This window comes from Ceratotherium simum, chromosome 4 (genome assembly GCF_057802395.1).
Source record: "Ceratotherium simum simum isolate JZ-2026a chromosome 4, ASM5780239v1, whole genome shotgun sequence".
Classification (NCBI taxonomy): Eukaryota; Metazoa; Chordata; class Mammalia; order Perissodactyla; family Rhinocerotidae; genus Ceratotherium; species Ceratotherium simum.
The window spans coordinates 34,677,149-34,697,077 of record NC_141903.1 but is presented as its reverse complement, the minus strand read 5'-3'; the positions used below and the strand labels follow the sequence as shown (position 1 = coordinate 34,697,077).

At 46.3% G+C, this 19,929-nt stretch overlaps 1 protein-coding gene across 1 annotated transcript; it reads right to left on the bottom strand.

Annotated features, from left to right (window-relative positions):
* Positions 1-986: 986 nt before the first annotated feature.
* LOC147917238 (protein diaphanous homolog 1-like) lies at positions 987-19,488 on the bottom strand. The gene is given in 11 exon segments (XM_087429647.1): positions 987-3,015; positions 9,742-9,828; positions 11,743-11,878; positions 12,001-12,165; positions 12,788-12,912; positions 13,644-13,773; positions 13,907-14,146; positions 14,374-14,475; positions 14,808-14,902; positions 19,330-19,434; positions 19,437-19,488. Coding segments are annotated over 11 exon segments (1,380 nt in total). The 5' UTR covers positions 19,474-19,488; the 3' UTR covers positions 987-2,857.
* Positions 19,489-19,929: the final 441 nt, after the last annotated feature.

Sequence of the window (19,929 nt, the reverse complement as noted above, 5' to 3'; positions counted from 1 at the left end):
CAACTAAGCATCTGGGGGGCGACTTTCTTGCGTGGGAGGAAGGGTGGTGTGCACGGTTGCTGAGATGGAAACAGGGTTTTGCTTCTGAGAGCCAGGCTGTAAAGGGCAGGGTGCCCGGGCACCTGGGTTCTATTCCAGGCGCAGCAACAGACTGGCAGAGCGCATGAGCAGCTGTGGTTGGTCCCCTAATTGGTATGTGTGCCCATAAAGCTCTGAGCCAGAAATGCGTGGCCTCTGGGGCTAGGGAGGGAGGAGGTAGGCAGCCCACCCCCACATCCCCAGCCATACTGGGGAGGCAGCTGCCCAGGCTCCAGGCCTATTTAAAAGGTTTTTATTTTCAGTTCCAGAGCCTGCCCAAATGAGTTTGTGGTCCTCTCCAGACCCCTCCCTGGCTATTCTGGGCCTGCTCATAGCTTGTAAGGTTTCTTTGTGCAGGTCACAACGTGCTCAAACAAGTATGGCTCTGAGCAGCAAGTCATCTGGAGCATGGCCTCTGGCTTCTGACCTCTGCTGGGCAAGATCAGGTTTCCACCCCAGTGCAAGGCCCTCTAGTCTGGAATGTGGTCTGTGGCCACCATAAGGTGGAGTGGAGTGAGAGAATGGAAGTCAGATGCTTCCCGCAGCAAAAGAGGCACAGGTGCTGCCAGGAAACTATGAGTGACATCTGGGGGCATGGGGAGGCGGGGAGCTAGAACTGAGTTCAAGACAAGGGTTCCAAGCCAAGAGGCAGCAATGCGGAAAGCAGGGAGGATGAGTCGGGGCCCTACTCCTTTATGGAGGGCCAGTGGGGGCACAGAAGCCACCATGTGTTAATCATCTCCAGCCCTGCACGCAACCAAATTGTCTGGCACATAACGGGCACCTTAAACTTTTGGACAATGATTGTCCAGGTCAACCAGGGATCTGAGGCAGGACAAGAGTGGAGGAGCCTGGACAAGAGTGAAAGGAAAATAGCTGAGAAATTCATAAAGGAGGCTGTAAGGCCGTTCTGTTTCAATGCTTTATTAACAGTTGGAAACAAACCCAACAAACGGAGGTGATGACATCCCAGAAGCCCAAGAGGCGAGGGAAATAGGTTTGCATTTTGTCCCTTTTTAAAATTTTTTATTAAATGCATCTTAGCAAAAGTAGATTAAAAAAGAAAGGGTCAAAGCCCTAGATGTCAGCAGGGAGGAGGAGGGGATCTAGGGGAGCAGCAGGCCCCCTGCAACCACAGTCTTCCTGGGAATAGCTCAAAGGAGCTGCTATTGCCCCTTCACACACAGGCTCTGGCAACAGGACCCTCCTTCCTGGTCTCAAGGCCTCCCTATAGCCGCCCTTAGATCTCCCAAGTTCCCCCTTGCTTTAACAACTATAATTCCGGGCCAAGCCCTAAAAGTGCCATTCTCTCTTCCTACCTGGGGGTGGGGGGCGGACAGGCTCAAAGGAGCACAAGGAGGGCAAAGTGTCACCGTGAGCCAGAGAATCCCAGCTTCCTATGGCTGGGACCACCGAACAGTTTGGCCTGCCCCCTGTTCAGAAGGGAGCAGGGGTAGGATGTGTAGGGTTACTCCCTATGCCCACTTCCCCAGAATGTCCAGTTAGCATTTGCACATTTGGCTTGATAAATATATTACATTTATAAAAACTCGGTGGTCTCAGAGCTCCCACTACTCTTAGGCCTGGTCTAGCTCAACCAGAGAAGAGCTTCCTCCTGCCCTAGAAATGGATGCTGGGAGAGAGAATCTGCATTGGCCTCAAAGGCCCAGAAGGCTTGAGGGCTGAGGTGAGGTCCAGGGGCTTACTCAGGATTGGGGCCTATGGGGAGAAATCCCAGGGACTCTGGAACCTGCCATCAAACCCTCTCACATTATGGAGGGGAAAGGGGGAAGGAAGAGTTATTTTCCTTTAAAAAAAAAAAAAATCTCATACAAAAATAGATCCATTTGCAAAACAATTTCTCAGCCAGGAGGCTCCACCTCCCATTTCCTTGGAGACAGAGGGTGAGGTGTTGAGATGGTCACCATACAGCCCATAGTCCAGATAAGATGCACCAAAGCTCTGGGGAGGGCGTGGGGAGGGCGTGAGGAGGGACCGTGGCTCAGAAGCCTGGGGCTGGTGCAGAGGGTCCAGAGAGGCAAGGGCATAAAGCATGGCAGCAGGCTGGGGCCGGGTCCCATGATGTCTCTATGCTCTGCCCGCCCGCCCACAGGCTCTGGCCTAGGCCACTGTGGAACGGATAAAGTGGTCCAGGTCCTTTTTGTTTGGGGAGGCCTTTCCCAGGAAGGTGGGGTGAGGGTGGGTGGGATTTGCTCCCCACTTCCTTAGAAGCAACTCCCAGTGCCACACCACTAGTAATAAATAACAACAGCCAGGAGAGGAAAGAGCAGAGCAGAGGTGACAGCAGTGAAAGGAGGGATGTAGCCCAGAGGTTCATAAGCCCCATGCTGTTCTCAGGGCCAGAGAAACCACAAAGGAGAAGCACAAATCCAGCAAGATTGACTGAGGGGGAAGCCCACTGGAGAGGCAGGGGCTGAGAAAGCAGGCGGAGCCTTGTCTGAGATGAGGCCTCAGAGTAACCGAGAGGAGACACTTAGGGTTAAGGCAGCAAACACGGAGCCTGCTTTGGTAAGACAGCAGCCAGGGCTGGCTGGGTTGGGCTCAGGCCTCCCCCACACTGCCCTTTCCTTCTGGCCTCCAGGCAGCTGAAGCTGTGTGTGATGTACAGAGAGCAGCAGGCCAGAGAGAAACACAGGGTCAGGGTGGTGGGAGTGGCCACCCCAGAGGAACATCTCCGCGACCCTTTAGGCACACGCTGCAGGGCAGGACGGTCTGGGGCTCCACTGAGGAGCTGCCGTGGCCACAGGACCTAGCTTATTTAGCTTGCACGGCCAACCAACTCCTTGGTTTCCTCAAGGATTGTGGGGACGCCCTCACTGTTCTTGGGCACCTTGGTAGGAGGAGCAGTCAGGGCATCGTCCTTGGTCAGCTCCGAAGCTAGCAGAGATGTGACTGCACACCCGGGTTTCCTGTTGGCTGCAAGAGAAGACAGGAGAAATCTTGTCCACAGAAGGTCCAGTTTCTAATCCCTTTCAAATTCTATGGCAGACATTCAGCTAGAAGCCATGCAAACGTGGCTGCCCTGTCCAGTTCACAGAGGCCCTTATTCTGAAGAAGTCAGTGCAGAGATCCAAGAACATGTGATATATACCTTTGAGGGGGCAGAAAATATAAGAGAGTACAGTGCAGGCAGGAGTACAAGCCTTGCTCTTGCTTTCCTGTGTGAAAATAGTACAAAGGTTGGAATACAGCTAGACAGACAGAATGGGGTTCAAGTGTTAGCTATGTAACTTTAAGAGACATGAAATACTCAACATGTTTTCTCATCATAGGGTCGTTGGAATTAAATAGGCTCAGGCATAGTAAACAGTATTATTTTTGTCTTCTTGGTATTTCCCAGGAAGCTCCTAGGCCAAAACCACTTTCGGTCAGCCCGGGGAGGGTTGTCCCAAGCAGAGGAAGGCCTTCCGCAGGCTGCCAGGGGGACTCCTGCAAAGAGGAGCGGCAGCCACGCAGTGACATCACATGCATGCCACACTCCCACGTGTTCCACCAATCCTCCCTCCCTCTCCCCAGAGGCCCACATGCCCAGCTCCTGCCCACCTTGTCAAGGGTAGCAGCTGTGATACAATGCCAAGAGCCCTACAAGGTGTGTAGTGTGTGTATGTGCGTGGGGCCGGGGCAATGAAAGGTCTGTTGGGGAAGGCAGAGCTGGGGTCCAGGATGGCCAGGAGGGCCTCTACAAAGAAATCTAGCCCAGTGGGCTAAGGAGTTGTGAAGCTCCAGCTGCCATCCTAAACTGGAAGAGAAGAGCCAATCCATCCATGAGTTTCTGTTCTAACTGCTGGGAGCCGTCCCCAAGACTCTCATAATCATTTATGGAATCCAGATTTATGGCCCCAGTATCCTCAACAAGAAGGCAGTCCCTTGGGACCATGCCCATCTCACACTGTCTGCCTCTCCCCATGCCCTAGAAGCAGCACAGATGGACCACATGCACACAAAGAGCTGTCTGCCTGGGGTGAAAGAAGCCAGACACAAAAGGCCACATATGCTATAATTCCATTTCTATGAAATGTCTAGAATGGCCAAATCCACAGAGACAGAAAGTAGATTAGTAGTTGCCATGGGCTGGAGGAGGGGAGAATGGGGAGTGACTGTTAATGGGTATGGGGTTTCTTTTTGGGATAATTAAAACGTTCGGGAATTAGAGAGTGGTGATGGTTGCACAACCGTGTAAATATACCAAAAAACACTGAATCGTATACTTTAAAAGGGTGAATTTTAAGCATGTGATTTATGTCTCTGTTAAAAAAAAAACAGCTTGCTGGGTCATGGGAAAGCTGAGTGGGGAAAGCAGTGCCTAAGCCTTAATGAAGCAGGAGTAATGAAGGAAGCCCAGTGCTCCTACTGAAGCCTGCAGGGCGGGCCAGCTGCCGGACATGAGCAGGAAGAAGAGTCCAGAGGAGCCAGAGAACAAAGCGCTCAGAACACCTTTGCCTTCTTTAGACCAGCAAAAAGCCTTAGGGAGGGCAAAAGCCAAACAGGGTCAGAGGGCCCAGGTCTTCACCAGGGCTGTCAGCCTCTCTGCAGAAACGTGACCCAGAGCCCCTGTGTTCACACGGCAGACGCTACCCACAGGTCAGCAGGGAGAACACAGCATGCCCACAGGTTACCAATGTATAGGACTCCTTCTCCTCCTCCTCCTCCTCCTCCCAGGGGCACAAGGGATTGTCTAACAAGAGGAGAAAGAATAGTGAAGACCCTGGCTGACAGGCACCGGGCTCATCTGGTTACAGGCAGAAGGTGTGTGGCCTAGACCCTGGGGTTTCACACAAACCACTCCTTGGATTATGAACACATACTACTGCCTCAGTGACTGACAGGGAGGAAAAGGAGCCCATGGAAGTGTGACTAGGATGGTCTACATGTATACGCTTCTCCTATTTTCCTTCTTAGTCTCTCTAGCAAAATATTCCTGAGACCGGCTTAGCTTCTACTCTTTTCTGAAATATTCCCTTCTCTAAGACCCTGCTTCTCATGTCTGGAAAGGCAGTGGCTTCATATCACTGTACTGCTCTTTCGAATTCAGTCTCCAGCAGTTGAGAAAATACTGCCACTATTTGTGTGTGTGTGCGCACACACGCGCGCGCACACGCACGCGCACACCTCAAGGGATGCATATGTGTTGAAATAATTTCTGACTCCAGACCCCAGGAAAAAGAACACTGGGTCTTCAGGGACGCTTATCCTGGGCATCATGGGAAAAATCAGAGTTCAAGTGTGGTGTGACTTAAGCTGCTTCTCTCTTTGGTTTCTTCCTCCAAACTAAGAAGATACCAGTTGTACCTAATCAAGCAGTGTTTCTAGATTTTTCTAGATTCAAAAAGCTTCTGATGCATTAGAGATTTCATAAAAACTAATAGTGGATGGCAGGTGGGGAGAAAACCGAAACTTCCTTTTTAAGCCTAGGAAGTAGGTACACTAGGGTTGGACATGATGTGGCCAAAGGTCAGAATCAGAAACGAGAAAGCTCTTGTTAGAACTGGGAACAGATGAACAAAATCAAGGAATCCCAGCTCCCACTCTGTCTTCAGGGCCACCATTATACTGAACAGCTTGAACAATCCGGACAAAGTGACCTCTCCCCTCCTTTCCCTGACTTGGGGACTTATTAAGACTATGGGAAAGTAGCCGCAGAAGCAGATACATATTTTGACTTTATGGTATCAGGGAGGATTATTAACTCATATGAGAACAATCCCACAGATTGTGGGGAGAAGGGAACAATCTTGAGACATTGGTCAAAGCTCTCTGAAACCAGATTCCTAGAAGTTATGGGTGGGCTAGGATAAAAACACCAGCAACATCAACCATATAACACTAGTAGAGATGAATTAGAAAAAGGTTAGTGATTTGGAAAAAGACGTTTATAAAACACAGGCTAGGAACTACTATTACAGAGGAAGTGCTCTTGTTAATAAGCTTCCTTAGGGAAGAGGAAACTAGGACAGATGGGGCAATCATTACCATCCTGAAGAACTCATTATTGTCTAAAACTCTCCTAATTATAATTCCTGTCCTACTTTTACAAAAGTGGAGGGAGAATAAGTGGTGGTATGGGAAATACTCTTAACCTTCTCTAGACAGGTGGTCACCAGAAAACCCCTAAAGCAATTTCTCCATGTCCACGGCTCTCCTTGCTGGAAGGTATGAAAGAATATTTCTGGCCGACACAGAGGAGTCACTGTCATCTCCTGTCCACACAGGCTTAGTGGAAATAGCCCTGGACTTGGATTCACAAAAGTGGCCTACAGCTCTGGCTTTATCATTGGCCAGCTCTGTAGACCTGGGCAAGGCCTTATCTGGGTCTTAATTCCTGTTACCTATGAGGAGGTTATTCTGTAGAGTCTTTCCCAGCTCTGAGGTTCTATTAGTGGAGGTGGAGCTTACAGAGAAGCTGGGAAGTGGCAGAGGGAGGGAAAGCAAGAAGGAGATGAATTTCTTTCTTCCCTTGACTTTTATCCCATTGATCAGATGGGCTGTATATAAGAGGCCACAATTCAGACATGGAGATAAAGTTGAGTCATTAAAACCACAAGCTGACTCAAGCATCAGCCTGAAATAGTAGCTGTAATACAATCACATGGATTCTTCCCCCTGACACTCAAACCATTGTTCTCCTACACCCTGTGGATCACAGCAGTTTACATGTCACTTTTAATGAACCAGCCCTGATAGTAACTCTCCTCTTCCAACTCCTCAATGGGTCTTTGTTTACTGGTCACTCCCTCAGGTCTCCAGAGACCAGAAGATTTTTTTTAACATTCCTTTAATTCCTAGGGAAAAGGCTAGTGTCTTTGAACAGGGACAGCTGCCTCTGGGACTGAGGAGGGCTGTGAGGCAGGTCTAACTGATAGTGCTTTGGTTTTTTGGCTCAAAGCAATTAGCTAGGAGGAACAGTCAGAAGCAGCCAAACAAGGGGTGGACTAGCTAAGTCAGTAGCCACTGAGGGAAACCCACATTATCAGAGCCTTTATAGTTTGAGATAGTTTGAGAATGAGGCCTTCTGGGTCCAGCCTCTTTCTCTTCTTCTCCTCTTAATCCTATTGTTGCTGTACAAAAAAAATATTAAAGCTGTAAAGGACCCTGGAGACCATTCTAGCCCAACTCTGACCTTATACATGAAGAAACTGAGTCCCAGAGACTTGTCTAAGGTAACCTAGACAGCATCAGCGTTAGATTTGACTTTGGGTTTTTTGATCCCCACCTAGTCCTATGCTCTTTGCACTCTGATGCCTAGCCTTCTGTTTACATTTAATGTAAGGCCACATGACTTTATAGGATGTGACTGCACCAAGGTCTAAAAAGCTTAACAGAGTAACTAGAAATGTCTACCCTGAGAGATTCTCCCAGATATGTTCAGGTGTGTTTAGTGAACCCAAAGCCCAGAAATATAAGACTACAGAATGGAGCCAATTAAAAAAGAATGTAGTTCTCATTTTCATCTTCTTTTCACTTCAATATCCCCTAGCATAAGTCTTCTCCTATTCCTTCTTGCACTGCGAAACAGTACTTTGACTAATTCAGCTGAATTAGTAATAACCTCTGCTGGAAGGCTAGGTTCTACCCAAATCCCTGCTTCCTCTGCCTGTGAGTCCTGGTTTCCCACTTGGGAAGAGGTGGAATAGGGGCCTCCCCAGCAGAGGGAAGCCACTGATGTCTGGCTGCCTGTGTATAGGAAGCATCTGGGATTCCAGCATAGTTCCACAGGAAGAGTCTTAAAAGGGAATTCCCCACCAAAAGTCTGATGCAGGTTGGCACTTAGCTGAGAGGACAGAGGAAAACAGGGAGACGCAACATACTTTTGTTTGGCTAGAAAGGCTTATTGTAAGGCCACATCACCTAATATGGTGGGTAGGAAACAATGTTGCAAAACCTCTAAAGACTAAACACAAAAGAAATACTACTAGCTGCATGCTCTACCCAAACACTGATCTATGACTAAACGCTCTGTCCTGGGAAGTTTTAAGGCCATCATACTCACGTCTCCTCCCCTCTAGAGAGCTTGTACTCAGAGGATGCTAGAAAATGGGTAAGAGTTCTAACTAGGGATTCTTCTGTTTAGGGAAGGTTCTGAAGCCATACACAAGAGCCCTCGAAAGGGCATTTCCCTCTAGATATTCAGAGTATTGGAAGAAAGAGGCAGTCGACCATTACAGATGAAACTCACAGTGATCTACAACATTTGGGCTAGGGCACTGAGATTATGTGGGCTAGCATGCTCTATACCCTTGATCCTAAGGTCCCCTTTCCAAGCTGTGACAGGTACTATAGGCCCTACAGATACCACTGTGTTAATGGCTAAGCACTGACTAAAGCAAGCCACATAACTCCTATTTACCATAACCTTAAAGTGAAGCTCACTTCAAACAAGTCTAGAGAATGCACCAACCAGGAGGGAACATAGCTTTAACTCCCTCAGAAGTAGAAATTCTTGGGGCTGGCCCCGTGGCTCAGCGGTTAAGTGCGCGCGCTCCGCTACTGGTGACCCGGGTTCAGATCCCGGGCGCGCACCGACGCACTGCTTCTCTGGCCATCCTGAGGCCGCATCCCACATACAGCAACTAGAAGGATGTGCAACTATGACATACAACTATCTACTGGGGCTTTGGGGGGGAAAAAAAGAGGGGGATTGGCAATAGATGCTAGCTCAGAGCCGGTCTTCCTCAGCAAAAAGAGGAGGATTAGCATGGATGTTAGCTCAGGGTTGATCTTCCTCACAAAAAAAAAAAAAGTAGAAATCCTTAATGCCACCTATTCTATAATTCCCACCCTTCACCCTAGAAAAGAAGCCATCACTCCTAGCCCCAAAGGGCCTTTACCAGACACAAGGGTCCAGGTCAACCCTACAGGAGGGGCAGCTTTGGCTATACCTTCTTCTGGACTAGTCTCTTGGCCACTGTCCACTTCCCTCAAAGGAAACTTATCCACTGATCCTTCCCCATACAAATGCCTGGATCATTTGTCCTCCTATCCCCATAATTCTTCTTAGAGGCTCTGGCTCAGTATAACCCACTTAAATCTTCTGAAGGTCGGGAGAGGAGGTTGTGGGGCAGTAAATGGGGAAGGCAAGAACAGCTGAGGCTAACTGCACTCAAGGAAAAGGTAGTTCTCATACACAGCACAATCCTTCCATTGAGATATTCCTCCATATTCTTACATCTGGGGATCTCTCTATAGGACATGATACTTTCTAGCATTCTTTCTATATCTCTTCTGCTTGTGAAGTTGAGATTAAGGACTCTTGACTTATTTTTTTCTTTGTATTTTCTACATCTAATGTACAATATTGTATTTAGGTCAATTTTTGTTCATACACTCAAATGTCTACCCAAATCTCTGTCCTGCACGATGGTTCCCTTGTTCCAGGTTTCTGCTTCAAGAATGGGGGAAAATGCAAGAAGAATCAAATGTAACTGATCTGTTGTCAGTCCATCAAGCCCTAGTTCTCCAAGTCAGAACTTTCTAACATGGGAAGAAGAGGAGTAGATAATCCACTCTAGATGCAAGGACTATTGTGGGGAAGTTTCTAAACCCTCAGAACATCATTACCTGCTCTTCAGCCCAAGACAAGCAGGACCAGGAGCAGAGAGGCTTCACCCCTTCAACACCCAGGCTGGGCTCTATTTGCTTACTTACCTTGACGGGGTCCTCTCTTCCGTCGGAATGCTGCACCCGACTGCAAGGCTTCTAGAAGACTGTCCATCACACCTGTCTCATCGCCCTCTGTCATGAACAAAGATGGAGATGTAAGCTCTTCAGTCCAAGCGGAATGCATGTGTTGAGCCCCATACAAAACGCATGGCTATTGCTTGGCTTCCCCTTGCCCACAGTGGCTGGGGGCTCAGAGCAGACAGGGCTCAACGTCAAGCTTCACAGCCCACGTTTACGTGTGTCTGTTTTAAAATGGTTAAAACAAAAAGGTTTCATTGCCTACTACCCCTGCAAACCTTGGGATATTTTCCTGCAGTACCCTCCTTCCCTCCCATCCCAAGTGGGACTAGCACAGAGAATTGCAGAACTGCCCAACTCCAAGACCAGGATAAGTAGAGAGACTGGGATTATGAAATTAATAAGGAACTATATCACTCTCTCTTTACCCTAAAGTGTTTCACTTCAATTTACATAAACCTCTCGTGGAGAGCCTGGTTCCGGTTTCAGAAAAGGGCTGAGGAAAGATGAGAGACCACTCGTCAAGAGTGCATTTTACTTAAGTACTGCCGCCAGTGGCTGCATCTTCCCAAAGCCAGCTCTGCATCTAAGAGGAGCATCCTGGCTGGAATACGAAGAGTTAATGTAGAATCCTTATTCCAGCCTGGCTCTGTTTCCATGGCAACAGCTCAGGGTGGTGAAATCTGAAACTGTGAAATCCCAAGGAGCCAGTAGGCTGCCAGCTACAAGGCTGGGCTCACTGCTCCCAGCGCCATCTGCTGGCTGAACATCACCAGTGCAGCTGACCTACATTCTAACCTCATTTGCTTGCCCTGGAGACCTGGGCCAGGGCAAGATGGGCTGGGCCACCTGATGACTGGGTGCAGCCCTCATCCTGCATATCAGCTGGAATGTACCTTTCCCCATTGCATCCTGGACAGTACCTGGGGACAAACCCTAGAGGCCTGGGGAGAGTTGGGAGGAGGTGAAGGATACTTGGTGTGGGCTTTAATAGAACAGTTTGTGGCTTATAGACAACTGGAGTAAGGGCAGGGGAATTGCTTCCCAGAAAAGTATAAAGAAAAATAGAAATGTAGGCTATTCCTGCTGTTTCAGGTCCCTGATCATACCACAACAGGAGCTGCCAAAGAAAAGTTCCCAGGAGCAAGAGGTGTTAGAGCAGCCCTTGCCTCTTGAGCTCACTCAGTAAAACACTTTGATTCTTGCCAGATCCGGCAGCCCTGAGAACCCCTTCACTTGGAAGCCCCTCAAGTTCAAGAAGGGTGGCATCAGCTCAGTGCCATGCACAATGTATGCTGTATTTCCGCTGCCCATGGAGAGAGCAGCCAGAGGGGGCAGGGAATCAGCAGCAGGAAAGAAGCAGAGACAGGAAACAGAGAGCCAGTAATTGAGGCCATATGTTTCAACAAAGACATGCTTCTGGTAGTGAAAAAGAGATTCTGCTAAAGAAAGAAGCTGGCCAGCTCCCCTGCCCCTTTTCCAGAACTTCAATCCATTTACAATCTGATAGGTATGTACAACTGTGCTGAGGTACTGGGGACAGTACTCCATGAAATAAGCAGAAAGGGAGGGCAAGTCACCATTAAAAGATATAAAATGCCATTAAAATATTTTGGGGGAAAGAATAAAAGATTAAATAGAGGATATGAAAACAGGCCAGAGGATCTTTTGGATAGACAAGAAAAGAGTAAGTGTTACAGCAATACTAAAATCACTAAGGAGATGAGACATAATGCAGGAACCAGCACAGGAGGGGAAAAGACTGAGCGTGGAGAACTGGAATGTGCATGTAACTGAGGTGGGGTTAAAGTCCAGCATCAGGATCTTGGAGGTAGGAGGCTGCCAACAATCATTTGCCAGGAGTCGAGCTCCGACATGAGCTGTTCTCTCTGGCCTCTAGATTTCAGACAGAGAAGCCTTCCAAATGCTCCTGTCTCAACCCACCAGCCCTTTGCCTTCACTTCTTACCTGCATTCATGTCTATGAGTTGCTCTCTCTTCTGCTGCTTCTCCAGCCGCTCCTTCTCTGCCTTCTCCTTGGCTAGTTTTGCTCGCCGCATCTTTTCCTCTGTCTCCCGCCGTTTCTGGTTCTCCTTGACTGCTTGCTGTGGGGAAAAAAGATGAACACGTATGCACTCACACGTATGCATACCCAGCAGCAACATGAGCCCAGTGGAAAATGAGAAACGTCCACAAAAGATTCAGTCAGCAGGTATCTCTTGCTCACCACAAACATATTCTTAAAGTTGTGCAGATCCATGAAGAATTCTTCCACAGGCAGCTTCTTGGGGTCAAAGAGGAAGTACTCGCCCAGCTCCTTATAGAGGGTCTCCATGTTAGAGTGCATCATCCGCAGCTTGTTATACTGCTCCTGCGCATCCTTCACAAAGCTGTGCAGCCAAAGAGTAAAGGACACCAGGAAGCAGACCCACTTTTCTAGCCCAGAGGAATACTCAAAGATGCATACTGGCATGCACACGAATGTTTAGTACAGCACTGTTTATAACAGCAAAAACCAGAAACAATCTAACAATTCAAAATAGGGGAATGGTAAACTATAAACCATGGTACTTCTATAGAATAAGAGGTGGCAATTAAAAAAGAGGCTGTTCTGCATATACTGCTATGGAAACAAGGCTAAGAGATATTATGTGCAAAAAGCAATACAATGCAATTTTTGTTTAAAATAAATTCATAAGGGTGCAAATCAGAAAGAAGTCCAGTGGCAGTGGTTACCTTTGGGAAGAGGAGGGAAAAGGGAATATGTGCATGGTGTGTGTAGTGGAGACAGGGCAGAGCAGTGGGCAAGGGATCAAGGGGGACTTTTAGTTTATCTGCATGGTTTGCTTCCCTTGCCACAACAATGAGAATGCTTTTAAGAACTATGTGTTTAATGAAAAAAAATTTTTTGAAGAGGGAAAAATTGTATATCACCTAGATCTGTCCTATCGTCCCCCCACGGGAAGTTCTTTCCCTTCCAAGGGAGCAATTACCCTCCTCTCAAGAAAGGATATAGTCATTTTTTCAACAAACTTGTCCTTCTCATCTATGGCAGCTGGGAAATTCTGAACATCACGTTCCACATCAGAAATTTGTTTCTTCATCTGATCTAGGTTCTTCTGCATGTTTTCAGCAGAAACTAAAGAAAACACAACAACAGACAGCAAGAGCTTACTAAACCCAATCTCCAGAGCCTTAGCTTCTGCCCTGCAGGGCACAGCTCAGCCTGTACCTACAGCTGGTACTTAACTATCTGAGTTCTCTCATGGACTCTCTAGTTGCTTCACACATCTTTCCCGTGAAACCATAAATTACTTGATGATTGAACCTCCAACCTCCACAAGCTGTACAGTACTAAGAAAAGAAGAGAGGCTTCATTTAATTTAACAAGAATTTATGAAATTCCCAGGGATCTTGGTCTCATTCATTTTAGAGAACAGGGTTTGGGAGGAAGGAGATATACAAAGAAATATAGAGGTAGGCAGAAATCTGTTCCCATTTCTACTCAGTGCTGCTTTTTCTTTGTCTAGTTCCAGGATGGTGAGGCCTGGTTTCTGTTAATCCAGTGTATGCTTTCTGAACGAGAAAAACTGTTAACCTAGACTAAAAACACCTGTCTTTCTTCCAGTTGTTTTTTGGTGTTTCCCTAGGAAGGGAAAGAGTGCTTCCCACTTCTCTACATGGAGACCTCTCTTCTGTCTGATACTACTCCCTTATAGCTTAGACATCATGCCTATAGCCTCTCCCATTTCTATTTAAAATAGTCTGAACTGAAAATGATCAAAATCTAGACCATGTCTTATTTTCCTCTGCATGCAGAGATTTTGGGGCCTTGGAACCACCTTCTAGCTTCACCCCAACCTGGCCCACCTCGGCTGGCTTTCTCCACATGGGCAAGCTCATCTGGAAACTTGAGGACATCAGGATATTTAGTCTCACACAACTCAGCCAAGAAGTGCAATAAAGTCATCTTCTGATCTGTGGACTTGGTGTCTCGGAGCTTGGGGAAAGAGAAGAAGTTGTTAGTCCTGACACACCCGAGATCACTTCAGGCTGACGGCAGTTTGTCACACTGGGCTCACAGAGGCCAGCAGCCTTCCCTTCTGTCATCCTGCTCCCACCCCCTAGCTCACCTTACAGAGAAAGCTGATACTGAAGCCAAAAGCACCAGCATTCCTGGAGCCGGCATTCATATAGTTTCCGACAAGCAAGGTAAGCTCCAGGAGGCTAGAGAAGTTCTCGCTCTTTCGCAACTCCTCACATGCGGCAGTCACGGAAACAATCTCTGGCTTGATATTCTCCACTTGCTCACTGAACTGTAGCTTGAAGAGGATGGCATTGAGGCGAGGCCGCAGGCGGGGCACAGTGCCCATCTGGTGGGGAAGACAAGCAGTTCCGTTACAGTCAACGGAGAGGGAGGTAAGAAGAAGGTACAGGCTTGAGCCTCCTCTGGGAGGATCTGAGTTCCAGAGTAGGGAGAAGAGAGAGATAAAGACAAGTTCAGAATAGACAAGAGGCAAGGATCAAGTGCTCTGGCTGCTCTCAAGGAGGGGGGTGCAAGGGGGTTGGAGAAGGGCCTATTGCCACAGGCCTCACTCACCACCACACCAAACTGCTCTGACTCAGCCAGATCATCGTATTCGTCTTTCAGTTCGGAAAGTGTTTTTAACTGCTCTGGCTCTGGCATCTGCTTAATGAGGTTCTGAAAGAGAGAAGAGACTATCTCAGTTTGAGGGGGACGAGCTGACACCTTGAGCCTAAACAGCTCTTCTACTCTCCTGTCAGTCCCTCACTGTGCCCAAGGACCACTAAGAAGGAAACATGGGCTGGGGAGGTAGCTAGTGAGATGGCAGGACTTTTAAAGAATATACCAGAAACAACCTGCCCACCAGAGAGATGGAAGCTTACCCAAAGCTAGCACTCTTTAAGTCAACAATGCTAGAGGAGGAGCCGCTTCCTCTAAGCAGAGAGGAGATGAGGCTGGTGCACAGCGATGCAAAGAGCCAGCTCCAGCAGAACGACCTTGCTGCTTACCTGGATCATAGACTCTGTCAGAACAGCCTCATTCACCTCCAGGATGACATTCTTAATCTCTTGATAGGGCATGCGGAAGGAACCCAAAAAGATTGCTGCCAGAAAATGAGATATAAAGACATGTTCTTCTCAGACTCTTCCCCCTTCTAATCCATCCTACAAACCTATGCTGGACAACTTTCCTAAGAGTGCTCTTTTCAAGTCACTATCAGAAACCTCCACCAGCTCCTCACTGCCTATATAGTTACAACTCAACTTCCTGGGTCCAGTGTTTAAGGTTCCCACCTACCACCTTTCTCTCTCATTAATCCCCACATTTGTCTCACACTACCCACATTGTTCCAAGCACCACATTCTACAACCTCTGTGACTCCTTGCCTTCATTCACACAGGAAGTCTTTGATCTTCTCTATCTATGTACATCAAAGACGTTCACCCCACTCTATTTTAGTTCCCCATTCCCATGACTCCATCCTCAAAGCTGCCACTGCTTTGAAATGCTCTGATTCTTAAACTGCAATAGCCCATTCACTAACAAACACTTCCTAGCTTTCCATCTCTCTCTCACTCATCTCTAAATTGACCCTTCAACCTCATCAGGGTGCTCTCTCTCTCTGGCAAGAGAGCTGACCATTCCATTTTTTCCCAATGGATCAGTTCTACTTTGCCTTCTCTATTTAACCCTGACCCAACAGTCTATCACCTCACTCACTCCCTGCCATTACTCCCATTTCTATTACTACTATTCCTATTCTCTTTCTCCTTCTCCTTCCAGTCCCTGGTTAGTCCAGCCATCTCGTTTCTCTTCTCTTACACCTGGGCTGATGAACACTGCAGATCAGAATCTACAAATCTGTAGTGGCACCAACAATAGCTGTGGCTATGGCGCTGCCTAGCAATCCTTCTGTGTGTCCCTAGCCCACACTCTTCTGACTCTCTTGGCAGCTTCTCCAAAATATCCCCATTCTCCCAACTGTCCCACCACTTCCCCATTTGTTCTAAGATCTTGCTCATCTTCACTGAGAAAAACTGAAGCTATTGGTCAAATTACTTGCTAAGCTTTCTCTTATGCCACTAACAAGCTGAGCATTGGGGGCCCTCAGCTGGAGCCAGACTAGAAAAGGCTTGGGTAAGGACTATTTTGGAATTATCTAGAAGAAAACTTGTGCCAACACTTCTGTAAGCTTACTAGCAACTATACCCATGCGCTCATCCTTTCCTCACGTTTCAACAGAACAGGTGGCCCTATGGACCTTTTCCTTCAGCATATATATATAATCAAGTTTCTCCTATCTTAAAATAAAACCCTCCTTGACCCAATAGTCCTCTAACTACCAACTTACTTCTTCTTCTTCTTTTTTTTTTTTTGTGAGGAAGATCAGCCCTGAGCTAACATCCACGCCAATCCTCCTCTTTTTGCTGAGGAAGACCGGCCCTGAGCTAACATCTATTGCCAATTCTCCTCCTTTTTTTCCCCCTTTTTCTCCCCAAAGCCCCGGTAGATAGTTGTATGTCATAGTTGCACATCCTTCTAGTTGCTGTATGTAGGACGCCACCTCAGCATGGCCGGACAAGCGGTGTGTTGGTGCACGCCCAGGATCCGAACCCGGGCTGCCAGCGGCAGAGCGTGCGCACTTAACCGCTAAGTCAGGGGGCCGGCCCCCCAACTTACTTCTTTCCTTCACTTTATAACGTTCTAAAAATACAAGTCTACTCTTTCTCACTTTCCACAGCTCTCATTTATTCTTCTGTCCCCACAAAGTCAATGAAAAGATAGCAACTATTTATTGAGTGTATACTTCATGTAAGACATAGCACCTTAAACACAATCTACATACATGATCTCATTTAACCCTATTCCTAATATCCCTATAAGTTTGTATTATTAGTCCCATTTGATAGAAAAGGAAACTAATACTTAAAGAAGTTAAGCTAACAATCCAAAGTCACACTGCAAGCAGGGCTGGAGTCAGGATTTAAATACAAATGGATTCCAGAGCTTCTGTTCTTAACCTCTATGCTGTACTGACATTATTCTCGCTTAGGCTACTCACTTTCCTAATGCCAGATCCGAAGGATAGCTGTCTTGTCTTGATTTGACTTTACCCCTGTCTACATGTGACACTGCTGACTACTCCCACTTCTTAGGACTATGTCATACTATTTTTCTTGCTGCTCCTTTCCAGCCTCCTTTGAGGTCTCCCTTTCTTTTTACTTGCCCCTGAAATATCAGTGGCCTTCAAAGCAAACTCAGGGCTTCAACTATGACTCAAATGCTATCCCCTAAATTCCTTTCTCCAGCCAAATCTTCCTCCTGATTTCTACACCCAAATGCCTAATACACCCATCCTTTTGGTCGAGTCCCACAGGCATCTTAAATTCTATTCTAAAATTAATTATTTCTACCCACCTTGCCACCTCTCATTCATGTCCACTACTTACCACTTCTCCCCCAAAAGACAGAGAATGTGCTCCTGCTGGATATTCCTATTTCAGTAGATGGTATCACTCTCTATAGAGTGATCTAAACCCAAGAAAACACCTTCTTTATCCCCTCAGTCAATCACTAAGTTCCAGTAATTCTATCTTCTTATATCTTCTGCCTTCCTATTCATTCTTACTACTTTAGTTTCAGGTCCTGATCACCTCTCACCTAGATTAAAGGAATAACATAAATGATATCTCTGCCTAGTCTTCTCCTACCCTCTGCCTAGTCTTCCCCTACCCTAGCAATTCAGCCTCAAAATCACTGCTGAAGTAGCCTTCCCCCAAATTACATAGGGTTGTATCACCTTCCTGATTAAAATCCCTTCAATAACTTCCACAGCCTAAGCCTGCCAGAATTCTTTATGATGTAGCCTCTATCTATTTGTTGAAAGCTTCTTCTCTCACCGCTCCCCCACATATGGCCTTTACTCAGCTGTACTCAACTACTTACAGTTCCCAAACTGCACAATGTTGTCTCATGCTTCTGTGCACTCATACATGCTGATCCCTCTCCTGAAACAAGCCAGCCCTCACCCTTCACTTACTTCATTGTCAATAGTTCTTTCAACTCAGTTTAAGCAGTATCTCCTTTAAATGACATCTAGGATGTGCTCCCTTCAATCCTCCCCCCACTTGATTTAGATGCTCCCTTTCCTAGTGCTCTCATTAGCATCCTAGCACACCTCCATCACAGCACTTATCAATCCATGCTATTACCAATATGTACTTTTCTGTCTATACCAGACATACCGTTCATGAGGATAAGGACTATGCCTTACTCAGCTTTGTATCTCCAGCACATAAGAGGCACTTAGTAATTTTTGAATCACTAAATTTTGAATCACTAGACCATCCTACCCTAAACTAATCTCAATTCTCTTTCTGAATTCTGTTTTCCATATGGATATCACTCAATTGGAAATAACAATGTACTATCCCACAGTCTTGTAACATTTTCTCATGTTTTATGCTCCTAGACACAATCTTGAGAAGAGGAACTATCTCACCTTACTTTAGTCTCCATAAAAGGACTCACCCACAGACACTATTTAGTAATATTTGTTGTCAATGATCTACGATTACATCACCAAGAACAATGTAAGGCTTACTGTTCTCACTGTATCACTGACTTCACTTATGGGTATGTACACTCACTACCTGTGTGACCTTGGGCAAGTCACAAAGTCTGAACTTCCGTTTTCTCATTTGGAAAAATGGGGACAACAGCCACATCACAAGATTGTGAGTGGGTTTTATGAAATACATACCCTTTCCTCTCTGGAACACATGCCTAGTATGTGCCTAATAGAGCCTGCAACACGGCAGACCCTCAAACATTTGTTGAACAAGTATTTACATCTATATTATTCAGCATAAAGTAGGGAGATCAACAGTCAAAATGAACAAAAAATGAACACCCATCCTGATCATCAAATAAGTACTACCTATATCAACTTTGCAGAGGAATTTCTGATCTGAAATTTTGCCACCAATCTGAGTTATGAGTAGGGGTAGCAAGTTCAGAACAGAACTCTTTGGAGTTACTGATCCTGCTCTGAGAAGTACAGGATTTACATTATTTATTCTAAACCACAAAGTTATTTTAGATTTAATTGAAGTCAAGCCAGTGCCTGCATTTAAAGGAAATACTTAAAAGAAAGTAAGAAAGAAGAAAATGTACAGTGCCTAGAACATTTGTGGTAGATTTTCTGTGGATGCAATGAAAATAATAAGGGCTTTGAAAAAAGAAAACCTGAGGTTCAAATGCCAGACCTGTCTCTTACTAGCTGTATGACTAGGCAAATTCCTAAAAGCCTTAGCCTCCATTTCCTTGACATTAAGCCAGACAGTAACAACCTTGCAGTGCTATTGAAGGGATTCAACAAGATATCGGAAATTCACTATGCAATGCCTGGCATACAGCAGGAACTCAACAAATGCAAGTTTCATATCAAGGGACCTTGGATCCACCAGAACTAAGTTCTTAGAAGAACTCCTTCACGTTTCAAATAGTTGGGATCACAGAGTTACTCACAGAGATTCTGGGCCGTCTTTGAATCCAATACCTTTAACTCTTTTACTTTTTTCTTTTGCACAGATTTCTTTTCTTCTCCACCTTCCTGATCCTTCTTGGCTAACGAGGAAAAATTAGAAAAGCATGATTAAGGACAAGCCACATTTGTGTCTTATTGAACTACTGTTCCAGCCTTGAATGGCCCCTCACTTCCTCTCTATTAATAATGGTCTCCCTATTATATTCCTTCAAGGCTAACCTCCTCTTTAACCCTTCTATGACTGACCCCCCCAAACTATAATAAATATCTCATTTTCATTTCTTTAATAGTTATCAATAATGCTTTCCCACCTATATCTTATCTACTTGTAGGGAGCAGCAAACTTTCTGTAAAGGACCAGATAGTAAATATTTTAGGGTTTGCAGACCATATGGTCTGTCTCAACTGCTCAACTTCGCCACTACAGCATGAAAGCAGTCATAGACAGTACATAAACGAATGGGCACGACTGTATTCCAATAAATTTATTCACAAAAACAGGTGGTCAGCACGAGGGCTTAGTCTGCCAATCCCTGTACTAGATTCTTACACCGTGTTATCCTTTTGTGCCTATTAAAAAT